The sequence below is a fragment of the Metopolophium dirhodum genome, chromosome 1 (genome assembly GCF_019925205.1).
Source record: "Metopolophium dirhodum isolate CAU chromosome 1, ASM1992520v1, whole genome shotgun sequence".
NCBI classification, from domain to species: Eukaryota; Metazoa; Arthropoda; class Insecta; order Hemiptera; family Aphididae; genus Metopolophium; species Metopolophium dirhodum.
Genome location: NC_083560.1, coordinates 67,008,333 through 67,029,494, shown reverse-complemented (window position 1 = coordinate 67,029,494; position 21,162 = coordinate 67,008,333). Strand labels below are relative to the sequence as shown.

General features: G+C 28.0%; 2 protein-coding genes across 2 annotated transcripts; one reads left to right on the top strand and one right to left on the bottom strand.

Annotated features, from left to right (window-relative positions):
• Positions 1–2,071: 2,071 nt before the first annotated feature.
• LOC132935462 (zinc finger protein ZFP2-like) lies at positions 2,072–4,870 on the bottom strand (the record flags this gene model as incomplete). The annotated part of the gene is made up of 2 exons (XM_061002023.1): positions 4,111–4,870; positions 2,072–2,106 (listed from the first exon to the last, which is right to left on the bottom strand). Coding segments are annotated over exons 1-2 (795 nt in total), but the record flags the coding sequence as incomplete, so codon positions are not given.
• A 2,112-nt stretch (positions 4,871–6,982) lies between these two features.
• LOC132953788 (uncharacterized) lies at positions 6,983–10,021 on the top strand. The gene is made up of 7 exons (XM_061026129.1): positions 6,983–7,124; positions 7,399–7,861; positions 7,955–8,011; positions 8,089–8,229; positions 8,954–9,105; positions 9,178–9,233; positions 9,788–10,021. Exons 1-7 carry the CDS (start codon positions 6,983–6,985, stop codon positions 9,791–9,793), a joined length of 1,017 nt encoding a protein of 338 aa, XP_060882112.1. The 3' UTR covers positions 9,794–10,021.
• The last annotated feature ends 11,141 nt before the right edge of the window (positions 10,022–21,162 follow it).

The window sequence follows — 21,162 nt, the reverse complement described above, 5'->3', positions numbered from 1 at the left end:
ATACAGGGTGTTTTAGTTTCCCGTATATACTTTTGGAATGAGCTCATGTAAGGTTGAGTGTTAGTGAGTGTAATTGAAAACATATTATTTTGTGTCTTGCGAATGCGAGGTTTTTCAAGGAACTTAAGATAGTTGTTTCGTTTATAGGAAATATTGAAAATTTTATATTTTCTTTCTTTGCAAAAATACCCAGGTAATAATAAATATTGTATACGAAGCAGGAAGATAAAATGTGCCCAATTGCCAACTGTCCTTAAACATAATACTGCTTTATTATAATATTATACTAATAATATTGTTGATATTATATTGATATTGATATAGGTTGACCTCCAACCCACTATTTTTATATGTGACACGATTATTGACACTTTCTGATGACGAACGGACAAAAAAGCCTCGTATGCGGGTACCCACTTTTCAATAAAATATAAATTTAAGTACTAATCAATATAGTAGGTAATTAAAACTACACTTCAAATCCCGTAGGTACTCTCAAAATGTAAAATAGTATTATATTTTCAGTCACTAACATAATTAGATATTATCATACTCAAACAGTAAATCTCTTCTGTAAACAGAGAATCTAGAATCATCCTGTATATGTTTTTAGGGTCCGCCCTGACTGGAGTTTTATATTATTATTTTGTAGGTACGCGCGCGCCCGGGAAAAAACGACAAGTCCGGGCAAACAGGGTTGCGGGAGAGCGCTGAATCATCGGGGTAGATAGTCGGTGGGTGGTAGGGTGGACATGCAATGTGTAGGAGCAGCTAGGCGCGGACGGGTGGAGTAGAGGGGAAGGAAAAACTAAAATATAAAGGGAGCTGCTTATAAATTCGGCCATGTTCTGCAGCCGTGGAAAAGGTCGCCCAGGGATGCCTAGGGACACGGGTGGTCGTGGGGCTTGCAGGGATCTTAAAACATAAGAATATATCTTTATAGTATCTCCGACGACGGGGTTTTAATGGGATCGCTCTACCGACTCCGTCCTTTTGAACCGGCGTATATTCACCGCATCAGAGCAGGCGCGTGATGGTACACAACTAATGAGTTTTATATTATAGAGCACCTCAGTCCTCTGCGTTTTCATATACACGTATTGTACATAAATTAGATACATATATTATGTATATTATACATAAATATATAAAATTAATGTATACAGTTCTGTTATTAGGTATACAGAATACAATATAAATGTAAAAATAAAATGCTTTACATCTATACTTAATATATTCTAAATAACTAGTTTCTATGGTAGTATAGTATTAGGTAGTTTAGTACCTATATAATATTATACCGAAGGTGAGCATTAACTAGTTATAAAGTAAAAGTAAGTTAAAAAGTTATATATTTTTTAAACTGTTTAATTAACAGTTGAAGCAACTTAACTTTCCTCAGTTAATTTGAAAATAATCCATCAAGTTAAAATGTTTTTAAATTTTTCGTTTTTATGGATTTATACGTAAAATACTTTTACTAAAATAAAAATAAAAATAATCCAATACCATAATAATACAAACATTTTTGTAACTTTTCTTGATAAAATAATTTTGTAAATAGATATATTTTAGTAGATTAGATAGGCATAATAGTAAGTATATGACCTAAATTGTTCTTTATACAAAAAAAATTGTTAAATTATAATTGGGATGTATTGATATAGTTTAAATATTTTGATGATCATGTAAAGTAAAATAGGTACATACATATTGTACATTACGTTGAAAATTCAATAAATTTGTTCTAAGAATACAGTCCCTATTTATGTGATCCACATATAAATTTAAAAAAAGTAATTGATTGTATTGGTTGAAGTGGTCTTACGATGATGTTTATTTTTTTTATCCTGTTGACAACATTTCTATCGGAAGGAGTACTTCGATTTCAACATATAATATCTTATATTTTAGCAATATGGATCAAGATGGTACATTAAAAAGGTCACTTTCGATTTTTTCAATAGTTTTTTAATGCAACGGGAAAAACTGCCGATATTTTATTTTCTAACCGATTTTTTCTAACGCTTTGTTTATCACCATAGAAACGAATAAAATGTACTTGACTTGAGTTAATTATTTTCATTAACTTGCCCGCCTTTGTATTCTACTAATACACTACTAAACATATACATTAAGCTATACCAATACAAATATAATATAGTTATAGGTAGTGTATAAAAGAAACCATATTATATATTAACTAAACATTAACAAATATTTTAATAAATTATATAAATTCACTTTTAAGCTTACATTGAAAATACAAGCCTAGGGGCTCGTCACTTTTATGGTATAATGGATTTCGGTTTTCGTTTTTTCGACTAGGTATTTGGAGTCATTACCTACCTAGTCATTGAATGTATATCATTGCGATCACCATTGCGTATATATTATAAAAAAATTTCACTGCCCAAACGGAAACATCTGAATGCTAAATAAGATTCAAATCTATGAAAAACCAACTAGATAAATATTTACTACCAGAAACTACACTCACAGATACTGATAAAGGCCCGTATTTATAGTCGATGCTTAAGAATTAGTGACTCAAATGTTTCATAACGAGATTTATAACTCAGATTCATAACGAGACTTTGGCTGAAAATAAAAAGTATTACTTAAATTAAAGTTGGTTGAGACCTACTTTAAACATTGCTTTTAGTTATTATCACAGTTTTTATTCTTTAAATTATCAAAATCAGCTTAAGCAATACAACTAGGCCATTTTTTTTTTAAATTAGATCTACTCATTGAATAAGACTTTATGTCAAATTTAGATTTCTTATTAAAATTAGATTTTTATTTTATTAGAAAGACACAAAATAAAAATATGAAAAAAAAATAAAAATGTATCAAAAATTTAAAAAAAAATTTATTTATTTTTGAAGTCTAAATAGAATAAAAAAATCTTTTCCTGAAGATCTGAAATCTAAATTGGATGAATCTCAGTTGAATAAGAAGTCCATTTTTTAAAAATAATATATAAGTTTAATAAACAAAAACCTATTTGAATAAAAAAACAGCTGTATAAAAAATCTAATATGGTTAAAAAAATTACTTGAATAAGAAATCTATTTTTATAAAAAAGCCAAGTTGAATTAAAAATATATAATAAATAAAAAAAAATCTAATTTAATAAGTATATCTAATTAGAATAATAAAAACCTAGTTAAATAAAAAGCCTAGGTAGTTGAATAAAAAATCTATATTTTAATAAAAAAAATCTAATTAGAATAATCAGCTGACACACGATTGAGCATAAAACACTTTTTTTACGACACGATTGAGCAAAATTGTCAGCGTATCAAAGAAAATTGAAACATAAAAGATAACCTACAAGATTGAGCATAAAAAACACTACAACGTTGCCATTTTACATTTTGAACTGAACATTTATTATTGGTTCACCTCCATCTAGTCCATCTTAAAAGATTATCTTTTCTTCGTTCTCCAATTAATTTATATTTGTATGAATTCACTAGGGTCAATTCTTTGCCTCTTTCTGATAAAATAATTGTTATATCCTTATTAAAAAAAAATAGAAACTAGGTATACGCACTTACATGAAACGCACTTTATGTGACACGACTATATGGGTGATCAAATACTGATATTATTTCTATTATAATTTTGGAATTGTATCTTAATCATCTTATATTTTCCACCAATACTAAATTTTTAAAACGCCGTGGAAATTTATTGCTCCGGAGCTAATTTATTAATCGATAACATTTTCGATAGAGCTGGGGGCTCGGGGACTGGGCGCTCGGCTCACGGCTCGCGTCAGATATCATAATAATTGCGGTGTAATAATACGTGAAAATAATAAATTACAAAATGTTGGCAACAAAACATTCAAAAATACGAAATGTAGTATTTATTTATGCATATGACAAGTTAGCAAATTAGTATTAAGAAATGACTAAAATTGAACACTTTCACAGTGCTACATAATAATATGTTAACATGATTTATCCTATTTTAACATGGAATCATAGATCTTTAATCAATCTCATTAAGGTGCCATGTGCGTCTGCTTGTGTACTGTCAAATTACTATTTATAGAGAACAACTTGCCGCATACATCGCACGCGTACGATTTTTTGCCAGTGTGTGTGCGTCGATGTAACGTCAAATTGCTGCTTTGAGAGAACGACTTGTCGCATACATCGCACGCGTATGGTTTTTCGCCAGTGTGTGTGCGTCGATGTGTTGTCAAATGGCCACTTACAGAGAACGACTTGTCGCATACATCGCACGCGTACGGTTTATCGCCAGTGTGTATACGTCGATGTGCTGTCAAATGGCCACTTTGGCTGAACGACTTGTCGCATACATCACACGCGTACAGTTTTTCGCCAGTGTGTGTGCGTCGATGTAACGTCAAACTGCTGCTTTGAGAGAACGACTTGACGCATACATCGCACGCGTATGGTTTTTCGCCAGTGTGTGTGCGTCGATGTTTGGTCAAACTGTTATTTTCTGAGAACCACTTGTCGCATACATCGCACGCATATGGTTTTTCGCCAGTGTGTGTGCGTCGATGTAACGTCAAATTGCTGTTTTGAGAGAATGACTTGTCGCATACATCGCACACGTATGGTTTTTCGCCAGTGTGTGTGCGTCGATGTGTTGTCAAATGGCTACTTACAGAGAACGACTTGTCGCATACATCGCACGCGTACGGTTTATCGCCAGTGTGTGTGCGTCGATGTAACGTCAAATTGCTGCTTTGAGAGAATGACTTGTCGCATACATTGCATGTGTACGGTTTTTCGCCAGTGTGTATGCGTACATGTCTTGTCAAATTGCCACTTACAGAGAACGACTTGTCACATACATTGCACGTGTAAGACATATTTTCCATTAGTCCGCTGGTGTATCGTCGTCTGTTTTAATTAGTAAACAATTTATTTTACATTTATTTGTATTTCATACAATTATTTGGTTGCTATGCTATTCTGTTTATGATCGATTCGAATTTATCGACTTCACCATATTTTTAAGCCAGTACGTCTTATTGTATTACTTTTTAAACTCAAAATAGAGTGTATTATATTGAATATAACACAACAATTTTCATATAAACATAAATTTTTTTTAAGTTTTAACTTTTTAATCAGCAATTAACTCTTAGATATTATTTTATTAATTTATTTTTTCTTGAGAACCTATTTTGTAACACAAATAATAAATAACGCATTTTTTTTAAAAAAACCATGCAATTTACGCCACATCTATATAGTAAATAATATTAATTTTGGTAATTTCCTTGGAAGTATCCACATCGGCTCCCGTTTGTCCGTTTCGGCTCCTTCCTTTCATTTGAAGGTGGCCGTATCGGCTCCGACCCGATGCCAGTGGTATGGACGTATCGGCTCCCAATCAACAACATTTTCCTTCCCATTTACAGGCTGAGGACTGGCTACAGCGAGAAGAAATTCTCTCTAGACATGGTTAAAAATGTTGTTGGCGTTTAAAATAAAAAATTGTGTTGACTTTTAAAAAAAAGTTTTATAGACTTAAAAAAATTGTGTTGACTTAAAATTTTTTTTTATATACAATAATATGCTTAGACGCAGTACACTACGCAATAAAACTAAACTAAATAATATTTTGTAATTTCATATAACTATACATATGTGATTAACTACCTAGCTATCAAAAAATTCGTTATCGAAACCGGACGCAATACGGCATTCAACGGACGGCAAGGAATATCGACCCGGAGCCGATACGGACTCATTAACGTCCAGCGGGAGCCGATACGGTATCATCCATTTGTACCGCACATTAAATTTCAATTATTGGAATTTAATATTTACCTGATAAATGAACCGAGCTGACATCAGTTACAGCACATAAAACGTGAATTAATAACATGCACAAAGCACAATTGATTATAATATTCCTGATTTGTATACATATTTTATTATTAACTAAAATTACTAATTCATACAAAAAGTACGTAGGTCTAAAATCACAGTTAAATAACATTTTTTATTTTACTTCATGTAGATTTTAATATTTTTCTTGAAATGTATGTACCTGTTAAAATGAACTTGATTTATGAATAAAATAAATATGAATAAGTTTAAAAAATAATTATTATTTATTATTTTAAATTGGCACAAATTACAATTTTTGTAGTTACAAGATTGCGTAAATTATAATACGATGGCAAAACATATTTTTAACTAGTTTTATGTGTTAAAAATTACAACTTTAAAAAGAGGCGTGAATTTTGTTTTTTGATTTTGGTGCAAATTACACAGGGGAAGTACCTTACTATTATTAAAGTGAATTAAATCTCTTTTATAATTTCTATTGTATAATATCAATACATTTGATCATAATAATATAATATTCTCGTTTAGCCGTATAGGCTTCGTAGTTACTATGATTCATACTTCATATGTCCATGCATTCTACCAGCAATGCATTATTCGGTCAAACGATGAAAAAATGCCCAAATACGGAGTATTCAAAAAGGGAAATTCCTGATTTCCCTGTAAACCTATCCACCCATGCGTTCCACGTTTACATTTAGAATATGATTTAAAATTTGAATAATCCTCTATAATATATATAGTTGAAAAACAGTTATGCTAAACGAACGCAGCAGGTTCCGTGAGGTTTGATATTTATTTGGTGACATTTCAATTTTCTCGAATGAGTGTACATAACAAAATGAAAAACAATTTATTTACTTTTCAACCAGCTTTGTATATCCGACTTTATATGGAATTCATAATTTAAAATGATGCTAAGTTTTCAAATATAGCTAAAGTGGAAACTTAACACAAAAAATTACACTAAAAAATGAAATTGAATTGCCAACGGTGTGATGAATTGCTAAGGTAACGGATGTTGATTTACGTTATTCATAAACAGTCATAAAATTCAATTTTATTCTGAGATTTATACAAAATTATAATATATTAAGCTTAATATACACACACACAATTAACTTTTAAAAATGTCAAAAAATACAAGAAGTAATTCGATCAAAAAAGACAGTTCGACGTCAAAGGGAAACTCCAAAAGTAATTTATCTGATAGGTTTGAATTTTATGCCCGAATAGTCAAGTTAGTAATACTCAGAAAAGATGACACGGATGGTAAGCGAATTGAAAAATAAATAATTATTTTCAACTAAATTACGTTTAACTTAAGTACCTATGCTATGATAGTTTTAAAATTCAGTTAATTTAGTCAAACGCGATTACCCAGGACAAATTTATTAATATTAATACAAATTAATATTCTGCGGAATTATAATAATAATAATAATAATAATTTTTTGATATATTTAGACATAATATCATTATTATAATATTTGATCGTTATCTTTTTTTTTAATGCCTGCCGTGTGGAACGTGTTTCCATCGACAGTCGTATCAAAGTACTCGACTTGGCTGAACAAGTTAAGAAAACATCCGAACGAGACGCTCAAGTACGACTACGTCAAGTTACTCGTCATGGGACTCAACCATCCGGTACCGGTGTGCCCCTTCAACGAGTATCCACCAGACGTCATCGAACCTCTGGAAGGTGAATGGATCGTAAACGCTAGGAACATTTTTTACAACGGTGACCCGTCTTGCCGACCGATCATTCTCAACCCGCCAATCATGACGGCCGTGTCGGACGATAAACGTCAATTCGCCGCCTATCAGGAAATACCGAATGCGGGGCTTCAGTGTTATTACGCTCAGTCCGACGAACCACTGTATGAGTGGTTTTTCAAACACGACTCGTTATCAATTCCACCAGAAAATCCTGTCCAAGCCATCCCGTTAGACTGGGAAAGGTCTCTGGCCGGAATTCACGTGGCCCCTCCTAAAATCCCTTCCAAGTATGATAACCGTTTACGTTAATAATATTGTTATACCTATTTATCGTACCTCGATATTAATAATATTGTTGTTTGTGACCTTTGATTTCGCAGAAGGAAGACAAGCTCGTCGCCGATTCAAAGACCGTCATCGTTGAGCGTTATAGGAAGGTAAATAAACGATTAGGTACACAAATAATATAATATTTCGTTCAATATTAATATTTTTTAAATTTATTAACCTGCAGCAAATTCGAAGAGAAAAGGGACTTTTGCAAAATACTTACCACGTATCAAGAAATGGTTAACATAACGACGCACTTCAAATGGAACGAAAAAAGTTTATTAACGGGCGACACAATACCTGGTTCTGATTTGTGTATCGATTGGTAATTATAATTTATTGTCAACGCTCGTTGTTCATGGCGTGTAGTCTTGAAAAAAATGTCTCACAATTTTTTAAGTTAAATAACTGTAATGAAATTCGAATAAGATTGGTGCATTGATTTAACGTAACTTTAAGATATTGATTAATAAGTCGAGCAATAATAATGACTAATGAGATTACCTACATAGTTTTGTACACCATCTGCATTCGAGATGGGTCCCGAAATTAAAATTCCTAAACTACTTGGGCTCCGAATTATTTTAGGTTCCTACTTCACTAGTTGGGTCCTACTTTTTGGTATGTACTACACAAAAATGTTAAAAATCACTTTTGTGTTGGTAAAAACGTATAAGATATACATTTTTCAAAATCAAATCAACTAATTATTTCTTTTGCAGAGATTTATATGCGATACAAAGTGAAATGTTAAGATTATACACCCATAATTGAGAGAATACCTAATTAAATTAATTTTGAATTACACAAAAGTTATATTTTTTAATCGTATTTTATATTTTGATTCTTTTGTATTACTTACCTAAAATAACCTGAGACCCAACTAGTGTAATATATAATATAATCAGTGATCCAACTAGTGTAGTACTTACCTATACTAATTTGGGATCCAAATAGCATACTATCTGTAATTAACTCCGAGTGTTAAGGAAAAACTCGGATGCACCGCGTCGTACATATGATGAATAAGATTCATTTGGTTTCTGCAGGTTTATTCACGAACACGAAAGAACACAATTGGACATAGATGAGGAAATGATTAGGTCGTTTGATAAACTGTACCCACACAATTTCCGTCTGTTGGCAAGACCTGAATTATTAGAAGGACTCGTTAGAAAAATGGACTGTGCCGAAGAAAACGGTATGGACTCTAAACATTTAATTTTATATTAAGTTGACATTAAGTCTTACGGTTACGGTTTTCTCTTTCTAGCTAAATGCATGGACGCGGAATGTGCAAAAGTTGAAGAAGAGGATTGTAAATACCGAGTAAGAAAGTTGCATAATATTATAATAATAGACAGACGCAAACTAATTAATGAAAAATTCCTTTGATGTTAATCTTATACTTCCGACCGTTAAATGTTGTCACGGTGTGCAGGCTAAACGTTTCTTTTTTTCCATTTTTGGTTAATCTAGATTCTTGAGTCTAAAATAATATAATATAATTAAAAAAAAACCATTTAATGGTTGTTCAGATGGCGTTACTGTTGTAGTGTTATGTTGTTGAAAGGTTCTATCGTCTAAAAAAAGATATCATTTAATATGATAAAATAATTATATATCTCTTTATATTTCTCTAATTTACATTACTGCCGGTCTTTGAAACATCGATTCAGATCAATAAGAAAATTAGAAATAATAATCATTAGTTGTCATCATGTACATTATTTGTTTTTTTCTTTTCAACAGTAGGGAAAGAAGCGGTCTTGAGAGTTAGGAGGCGTTCAGAAAGACCTTTCTTAGTCCAACATCCGATTACTTGGGATGGCTTGGACAACATTATCTGATAGAATTAATAGCTGTGTTTTTAAAACCACTAGGAGTGAGCGGAATAACATTAAATCTCCCTGCATTCGGTGCATTTCTGATATGCTGCCAATTTGCACTCATCTGACCCGGCGACGACGATCACGACTGGCGAGTTTGTGGAAATGGTCCTGGCGTTTACTATCCAATCGCCTTCCAGAGGTTCGTCGAAGGGGCACACTGGTACCTACTTAATGGTTGAGTCCCTGACGAGTTCTTGATGTGGTCGTACTTTGAATGTTTCTTTAACGCATCCAGCCAACTTTAGTACTTATAGTTGATGCAAAATCAACATACATAGGTAATTAGTTAAGTAACTTGCCGCTTCTATCAGTGTTATTAAAAATGTTTAGTTGAATAAATTTGTTTTATACTTTTTTTGATGTTAATTTTTTTTTAAAGTTGAGTAACTAGTTTTATATTATTACTAAGGATAGAATTTATACGCATTTACATGTATTTTCCTTGAGTCCAAATTGATGGGGTGGTGTCAGATATATAAATTTGAATTATTCTCGATTAAATAGAACACATTTTTTTTGCATCTATCGTATCCCTTATTATTACTATATGAAGAGCAAATACTTATGATTGACACTATGACCAACAGCAGCCCACTAATTACAAGGGGGGGGAGCAAATTCCCACCCTGCTACCCTCAAATGACACCACTGTACGTACCTATATAATATACCTACTTATATCGATTTTAAGTTACGAAAATAAAACACAGAGCATAAAATATATATTATTATATTATATTTGTGCACTTCACATCAAAACCATAAGCCGATAATATCAAACTTATCGGGATTACAAATACAATGCAATTTCTTTTTGAACGGTTTCTAGATTATGACAACGTATTCTGAAAGATTTTAACAACAAAGTCCACAGATTAAAAGTTGCATTTTGGCAACTCCACTTCTGTTTATTATATTAGAAAACTTTATGGGAATGTATATTATACAATTATGGACCATCATAAAAGACCCAAAAAAAAAAAATAACTTTTCAAATTTCTAAATAAATATTATAACTTTTATTTAAGTAAAACTATGTCATGTGAAGTTTCATAAATTCTATTGTAACTTATTAAATATAAAGGCAAAAAGTGTACCACGAGGATTAGCTGCTGGCTATTGAAAATATAATTGTTCTTCATAGAACAATATTATTCGTACAATGATATTGGTATATTATTTTTTTTTTGTTTTTTACCTATCTCTCAGTAATTCTAAAAAAGTTATTCAAAAACGGTCTTACATTAAAATGAAAAAAAAACTGAGAAGTTATTTTAATTAGTTCCTGTATATTAAAACTTTAATAATAGTTTTTGAGTGAACATCGACATTATTTAGGTCATCATGAATGAATTTGTTAAATTTGAATTTAGTGTAAACTAACATTATTGTATATGTTGGAAAGTGTCAGCCATTATTTCTAAGGAAATTAATTTACATATTTGTATTGCTTTTAATAATGTATTTTTAAAATATAAATAGAAGGTACCGGATTCATCAATAAAATACAATTAATGAAAAGCTCGTTGGTTCCATAAGTATTGGTATATATCGCATGCAAAATATGAATTTAGCAGTTGAAATTCTTTAAGAATTATTTAATAATCGTGATTCACAGTAAAGTATTTGCAAGATATTTAGATAAATAGTCAATCTCAGTATAGGTTTGTACTTAGGCATACTTTTAATCTGAGTTAATTATAGATTTCCAATATTATTATTTATTATAACGAAAATCAAATACCATTAGGTATTACCTTAGCCACCTAATAAAGAATCCAAATCAATGCTATTGTAGGAAAAGTATGATAGGAATTTATGATAGGAAAAGTACGAAATAAAATGTAAATATCAAAAACTAAAAAATATGAAGGGTTATGAATTTCAACTCCTAGATTCATACTTTTCATGCGACACCTACGAATAAGGGAACCTACATGGTTCAAATTTCAAGTTTATCCCACTACGAAAAGAGCACCACAAAACATTGCACTTTTTTCATTATACAATTTTTTCTAACCCCCATACATACCTAAAACATTAATGTCAACACTCGAATACTATATACCATTATTACTTTAGCCACCTAATAAATAATCCAAATTTATGATTTTGTAAGAAAAGTAATTGTGAAGTAATTAATTACGATTACCTATGATAACAAATTAAAACAATAATACTGATTTTGATGATTGTATGTTAAAATAAAAATATTGAGCTATGTTTGCCATCAATTTTGTTTATGTTTTTTTTTTTGAGAGAGAGAGTGTCATCATTATATTACCGATTAAACTACTAAAGTGTATAAAAAGATAGTTATAAGAAAAAATTATTTAGCATTTGTAAATTAAACCTATACCAATTATTTCAATTAAAAGTATTAATGCATATTTTACTAAAATTTATAGGACTATGATTAATAAACTAGCGAACCAAAGTTGATGAGATTTGACTATCAACGTTTCCAGAAAAAAAAGCTTTAACGGAATCCATTAAAAAATATAGTAGTAACCATTTGAAAAAATAAAGTCGATTTTTCTATTGGTACATCTGCGTGTTTGAAAATTTTGAAATTGTTATAAAAAAATTGCCTATTAAAAATAAAGAAACACATATTTTTACGTTTTAACGAAATTCTTTGTCATTGATCCATAAAGATTCGTTACACTAGCACCACAATCTAAAATATTTTCTTCAAATTTGGTTCCATCCTTTAGTAACCGATTAGTAACCATTCGTAACCGAAAATTTGGAATTCGTAACCTAAACCAAGTACCAGGAAAACCGTTTTTCCCAAGCGGGTGCTGATATTATAATCCTTAATATACTCTTTGAATATATTTTTATGAAGTATATACAAGCATATCCTTGATAGTTTTTTTAACATGAATATAATATAAAATATTTTTATTTTTTAGCCTTATTTTTTTCATAATTTTAAATTTGTATATTCTTATATTTTAATTTTCTTACTGAATATAAAACAAAAATATATAAATAAATGTTGTTAAGTATTAACATAGTAATACCTATTTAATTTATTATTGTATTTTACATAAAATAAAGATGTTTTTTTATCTAATAAATTATTTTTTATTTTTTATTCAATAAAAAAATTGATTTAAAAAATAATTATTTAAAATAAATGAAAAGTTTAAAAAAATATTTAATTTTTAAAAGGAAAAAAAATTAATTAATATTTTATAATTATTTATTTTTAAGTCCTTAACTATTTATATTGATATAAATACTATTTATTTATTTATGTGATAAAAATTATAATAAATAAAGATACGATCTTTATTTTATTTCAAACTATGGGAATTAAATTCCTTTTCCAATATTTTATTTTAATGAAACAAGTTATTTTGTTTTAGTAAAATACAAGTTTATGTGTGTCGAAAATATACTTAAGTAATGTAGTTTGCTAATTATTTTTTGATTTTTCTAATTACTTTTTACTTTTTAACGATTTTCTTAAAAAGACATAATGATCCTATTCACTTTTTGTACTATCAACTAAAAATGTATCAACAAATAACACAATTATCTATTTCGTATTAAAAACAAAATCATTCCTTGCTTTGCTTTAAATTTAAAATATATTTGTTCGTATAGTTTTTGTTTTACTTAGATACCTTAGTTGTTATTTTTATAAGATCTTCTAGTAATTGCTATAGGAAAACGTTTGTTCAAAATCAAGTATTAACCTAAGCCATATAATAAATATCTTTATTTGTAAGTTATCTATATGAAATAAAAAATCATAATAAGTAGTTCTCTACAGTGTAAATAACAATAAAAAATAAGATGTTTACCTTCTGTTTAAGTAAAAAAAAAAATTAAGATAAAATAATATATTGTATTAAATTGTGAAAATTAGAACTAATTTAACTTGTTTCATTAAAATAAAATATTCTTTAGTAGCACTTGATTAGTGTTTTACGCTAAGGCTCCACCACATAAACTATTTGAAAAGAAATTTAATTTCCATGGTTTGATAAAAAATAAAGATCTTATCTTAATTTATTATAATTTTTATCACATAAATAAATAAACAGCATTTATATATATATAAATAGTTAAGGACTTAAAAATAAATAATTATAAAATATTTTTTTTCCTTTTTAAAATTAAATATTTTTATAAACTTTTCATTTATTTTAAATAATTATTTTTTAAATCAATTTTTTTATTGAATAAAAAATAAAAAATAATTTATTAGATAAAAAACATCTTTATTTTATATAAAATACAATAATAAATTAAATAGGTATTACTATATGTTAATACTTAATAACATTTATTTATATATTTTTGTTTTATATTCAGTAAGAAAATTAAAATATAAAAATATACAAATTTAAAATTATGAAAAAAATAAAGCTAAAAAATAAAAAATATTTTATATATTCATGTTAAAAAAACTATCCAAAATACTTTTGATCAAGGATATTATGCTTGTATATACTTGATAAAAATATATTCAAAGAGTATATTAAGGATTATGATATCAGCACCCGCTTGGGAAAAACGGTTTTCCTGGTACTTGGTTTAGGTTACGAATTCCAAATTTTCGGTTACGAATGGTTACTAATCGGTTACTAAAATCTAGTTTGGTTTTGAACTTCCTAAGTAGAATATTTCAATGTGCGGGTGCTGGTGTAACGTTACGCCAGCAACCGGTTGGGAAAAACGGTTTTCCTGGTAGGTACTTGGTTTAGGTTACGAATTCCAAATTTTCGGTTACGAATGGTTACTAATCGGTTACTAAAGTATGGAACCAAATTCGAAGAAAATAGTTTAGGTTGTGGTGCTAGTGTAATGTACCTGATCCATAATCGTTAAAAAACCCCGCGTACAATGACATAAGATACACCCTGTATAAATGTATAATATACGAAGTGGTGGAATGTTTCAAGTCCCTAAACAAATAACATTTGTTGAATTGCTCCAAAATAGCTAAAATCATTATATTATTCGTTTAAATACACTAATATTTTTAAATATTTGATCTTGAAATGTCTATAAAAAAACTTGTGGTGCATTACTTTTTTATTTGCAAAATAATATCAAAATTGTATTCACTGTTATCAAAAAAACAATTTAAAAAAAAATAGTGGCTATATAATATGTATAATATTATTTGCGATGTTTTTGAATTGCCATAAGAATAACTTATGAGAGATTATGTATTAAATTTCCATGATTTTTATCAAGCATAAAAATTGTTATCAACACGACAACACTTATACAATAAACTATACAATTATATAATTTTAAACAACTATAAATAGCTTCCAATTAGTTTATTATTTTGAAACTGTTATTAAGTATAGTGTTAGATTGTTTCAGATTTCTACGATTAATATTTTATTAATACAAATTACAAAGTAACAAAAATTGATTCAAGATACATTTTTATTGGGTTATACATATAATATGGGATAATAATAATATATATACCTAAGACTTAAGTACGTTTGAATATTCAATGGCATTAATGTGATTAAATTACAAAATTCAAAAACAAACTTATGCAAATGGTATTCTCTAGTATGATCTCTTATAAAATCTAAAGGTAAGATTATTATCTAGGCAACCTCATGGGCTTTTTATTATATTTTAATTTTAACGCGAGTTATGAGTATTTTAAAATTGTAAATTTTTTATACATCTTAAAATACTCATAACTTGCTTTAAAATCAAAATATACTAAAAATCCCATTAGGTTGCCTAGATAATAATATTACCTTTAGATTTTAAAAGAGGTTAATTGACTCTAATTTTTAAATTAACGGAGCTACACGTGTTTTTCTGAGCGTAAAATTTGTTATGTTACGCACTTGTAAGACGGAGACAACACATGCGGGTATAACGTCCTTTTAACAATATTTTAACATTATATTTTTCTCTGATATTATTCTACAAGTATTTGTTTTAATATTGGTAATAGATGCATTCTACATAAAATATTGTCTTTAAATTAAAATAAAAAATAACTTATTATAAAAAAAAAAACTGCAGAATTCAAACTCCTATATGAAATACTGATGATTGTATTGCACATATTGATATTTACGGAAAATGACGTGTGATGTTTGAAATAATAGAACATAATATTAAGTAATTAACATGGATTGAAATCGTTTTCAAGTATTGATAAAAATCATCTAAGAAATCAAAATTGATATCAATATTTATATATTTTATAATATTTTGTTTAATTATATTTTAAATGTATATTCCAATCGATCATTTACACTAATATAATTATTTTTTTTTATTTTTTTCAATATACAAATCGATTTAGAATTTAAAAAAAAATTGAAATTTGAAATTAAACAATATATAGACCAACAGGTCTATAATGTGATTCATGTGTAGGTAATAATAAATAACTAATATTTCGTTTTCTTAGGCCAGTTACATGGGTTATGAAAGGTTCCTCGTAGTTACAAATCAAAATTAAAATCTTAAAAATGTAAAATTTATATTAGTTATTAAATCGAAAAAAAATATATTAAATATCTAATTAAAAACCATAATACAAATAAATCAATATTGTGTAAAAATATAAATATCATAAAATTATAATAGTAATATATTATTTTCAATTTTTATCAGTAAAAACAAATATCAATATGTGAAATTGGAATTAAAATCAAAATGTTGGTGGTTATCGATTTTCGACTGCTATACAGTAACACGCTATAACAATAACCGCATTTTAGTTAGGTGACATTTTAATACAAATAAGTTACTTAAAATATTTATCTTTTGCTTAGATATTTATAATATAAAATAATCTTTTAAGATTAAAATTGATGAGTTTTTGTTTTTTTAATTATTTATTTCATTCTTAGTTACAAATTTTCATTATATTTTAACTCTATATACTATTATATTTAGATGGATTTTAATATTGAACTAAGAGGTATAATTAATTGTGTAATTAAATATTAGAGATTAGGATTTTTCATTAGGAATTTGAGATGTGGGTGATATTATTATAATTTATAATGCTTCAGACTTCAGAGCTCAAATCTACTAAATGTTTCCCTTAAATATTAATTATATTTATATTTATTAACTATACTTCAGATATAAAACAAGACCTAGAACATACATCTAATATTTTTAGTGATTTTATATTTTAATCTCTAAATGTGCAAATACTTTACGAGATGATGCAATTTTGATGTATAATAAATTAATCTGTGTTGATATTATTATATTATAATATTATGTAAACCGTAAACGTGAATATGCCCGTACACTGCCGAGTTGCCCCTCATTCACATAGGCATGCGCAGAATTTCGGCACAGTCGTAGCTCGGGCATATTTGACCTGGTTTGTATTGTACAAAATAATATTATAATAAACAGTACCATTTTTAGTGAGAATCTGCTTGGGTTTGTTAACATTTTTAGGATATTTACAGTTGTTTATTTAAAGCATATTTTTTATTGTATTTATGGATATTTTTTTAAGTTTTTATGTTTTTATAACGGAAACCTATAATTATATTATTACTTTTTTCATATTCTGATGTAATATTATATATTATTATCATAATTCCTAACAATTTTCGACCAACACTTTTTTTCAAATATTTAAAGTCTAGGTGAGTGGGAATAACACTCAACCTCAATACTTCATAACATTTCAAATTATTTCTTTGCTTATCCAGATGCGTAGTTAGGGGAAGGGGGATATACATATTTGTTTATAACAAATAAAATCTTTAATAATTAATAGTTCTTAAATTATAATTCATAACAATATGCATTTTTTAAAATCGAAAAGAATTTTTTTTTATCGATAACACTAAACCCTAACCCAAGACCCAATTTCAACCATAGCTGCTGTAAAATAACCACATTACGGTTATCTGTTAACTATTTATATAGGTTTATCATTAATAAGTGTACAAGAAGGTGTCAACACACAATTTTTAATTTCTATCTCTGAAAGTCAGAACCACGCGTAACATAGCAAAATAATTTTGCAATTATTGCGTTCAGAAAAGCCAGTCTTGTACATATTAATACATTATGTTGTTATAAATTTACACTTTAATAGGTCGATATTACAGTGAATTTACAGATAATTTTTTATGATATCTCAATTTGTATGCGTGTGTAACGTAGTATAGGTATTCAGGTATTCTTCAAAATGATGTACATTTATACTCCAATCAATGGTCGGTGCCGAGGTTTTTGAAGATTTATTTACTTTCAAAAATATTATTGACAAAGTTAAAAAAAAGTTCAATGCTGCAAAAAATAATAAACTACAGATTTATTTAAAAAATAATAATTCAAATTTCAATTATATTATATACTTAATATTTTAATTTGTATAGTACTACAATTACATATTGTACTATTATTAATTATTATTAAACATTATACATAATAATATAGACTTATTTCATACATACATGCATATTTTATTTTTACAAATTTCATAACTAGGGGTAGGATATCTAGGTATTTGAGTTTTTCTCCTCTCTCGATATTTAGAACCTCTAAGCAATTCAAACACTCAGTAATTTAAGTTTTCAATAATTTTCTCAGACTTCGAATATTATGTTGAACTTAATGTATTATATTATAATATATTTTAATCTATAAAAATAAAAATCTTTACTTTTTACTTTTATCCATGGCGTTTTTTTTTCAACTTGGTGGATAGCCGATAAATGTACCTACGTATATTACGTACGTTAAAAGTTTTAAATAGGTACCCACAATAAGGTCACAAATCATATTTTTGAATTACAACAAAATAAGTAAAATCGTTAGAAATATTCTTCGTTTAAAATTTAAATATTATCTAATTTCGTCCAAATTCAAACTTAAAATGTCTATGAAAAAAAGTTATGTTTGTAATACATTATCAACTACAAAATAGTTTTGCAAATTTTAATGTTTTAAATGCTTATAAAAAAAAAAAAATCACTTGTATTTTTAATAATTTTAAATGACCAGAATAACAATAAATAGACCTTTTATTACATTTTCAACATTTTGGCCGATTGAAAATGTATATTAAAAACTAAAATTAAATTAAAAATGTCAAATTTCTATAAATATATCAAAAAGTGAAATGGTGACGTTTATTTTTACAATGTGCATTTTTACGGTAAACACTGCGATGATAAAGTGCTTTTAACGTTTCAAATAACTTGTCAATCGATTAGAAATATGATACATAATATACTAAGTGGATTATGACTGAATTTCAGTAAAAGGACATAATTTGATCATTTTCGCAGCTATTAAATTCTTTATTTACTAGATACATAATATAATATTAATATGTGAAGTGTTTTTATGAAATATGAACACATAACATTTTTATACCCTATAGTTTAATAATTACTTAAACTCAAAGCAATAATAAATGTATTGGGGGACGGAGTGGCCGAGTGGACTAAGGCGTCGGCTGTGACACAGCCGACACGAGTTCGATACCTCGGTCGCGGGCGGCATTTTTCTTCGGGCAATTCGCGGTGTCCGGAGAACAAGTGCCGCCATCCCCCACCCGCGCATGGTAGATACCTACGGGTGCCCAAATTAAAAATTCTGCCAAAACAAACACACACGTGTAAACAAATCAACAGTACCATCCCCTACAGTACCACAGGCTAATGATCTAGTAGTCGAAGCCTTAACCCTAATAAAAAAAAAAAATAAATAAATAAATGTATCCCAAGTACTTACTAGTTAAACAATAATACATTATTACTTTATTTAATATTATGATTTAAATTTATAAATAATAGACATTAGACACTATATCCGTGCCCAATGATTTCATTTGTCAAATATAGATTTTCAATATTTAATAAAATCAATTAGGTTGAAAAGGTATTAATTCTTATTATATATAATACGTCTACCTAATATTATATTAAATCAACTAATTTTAATTGTTCTTATAAATATTAAATATCATAAATTTTAAGAATTTTAAAGTTAATACAACCAACATGCTTAATTCCATTTTTTTTTTTTTTTAGCTCACAGCGAAACACGTTTTATTAGGTATAAACAAAATAAATTTGATATCAACTTGCACACGGAGTGATATAGTCGTTTTCATATTTCATACTGGACGGTGACATTTAATTAAAATCAAATATTTGGATTTTGGAATGTTTGTGTATTCATGAGTTAAAATTGATTTGTGCGGCCAAGCCGAAGGGACGATTAAACTTAATAGCATGACAACGATGGTTCTAAAATGTAATTCACATCAATGAACAACTGCGTTATAATTTGTAGGTATACCTACAACCTACAGTTTATTGGTTTGGTTCTGTGTGATATTTTGATATACGCAAACATTCACTCTATTTGGACTTTCTTTTTCTATACGTTTGACTGTTTGAGTTAGAATTGTTGAAAGTACCTACGTTAATAACTATTACTTACAAAATAATTAACTTATTTAAATTATGAATACCATAAAAACACACGTTATTTATACGTTTTCTTGACCTATAATATTATTGTATTAGATTAAGAAAAGTAGAAATCGTTAAAAGATTTTTCAATTGAAAAAAACAACATAAATCATATTCAAAATTTAAAGTATAGGTACATCTTACATGTTTTTAAGTAATATACCTAATGAAATTATAGCAAGTCGTATTTTCTCGGAAGCTAAATTTCACTGCACTAAGTTAATAGTATAAATCAGTTTCCAGCCTAGGGCTAAACTATTTTTGAGGTCATGAGCAAATTAGGTAGGTAATAGAAAATAATATTATTATTACCTACTTTAGTAGCATTAAGTTCATATGATTTTTTTTGGTGAACCTATTACAAAATAAAATTTCTGAATCGTGCATTATATTATTGTAATTATTATGTATTTTTTTAACTGTTTATCCATACGGTCTTATGGATATATTTTTCACATGATATTTTTCTTATTATCCAACAGTATTTATATAAACGTAGAAATAGACGAAACGAAAATTCTTTCTCGGATCGTCTTTTGTTCTGCGAATCTATATGGTATTAGGTACCGACTCTATTCCTTTCCACAGATCTATTTAAATTACATTTTCATTGTATTGGTTTAGCTGAAGGACAAAAAGTAGACTAGTGATTCCATGATTATTGATTCATGTATATGATGGGATACATATCAAAGTGAATTATTTTAAAATTGCTATAGAATCATAGAGCTAGTATTTATATTCGTGTAGGTATAATATGCATATACATTTAGTGTGTGATAATAATGTATAGGTAATATCACTAACTTAATATAACTTTTCTATATAGGTATGTTAATAAAGCGAATGTTTATTTTGTATCATATCAAACTATTCTATTTCATAACG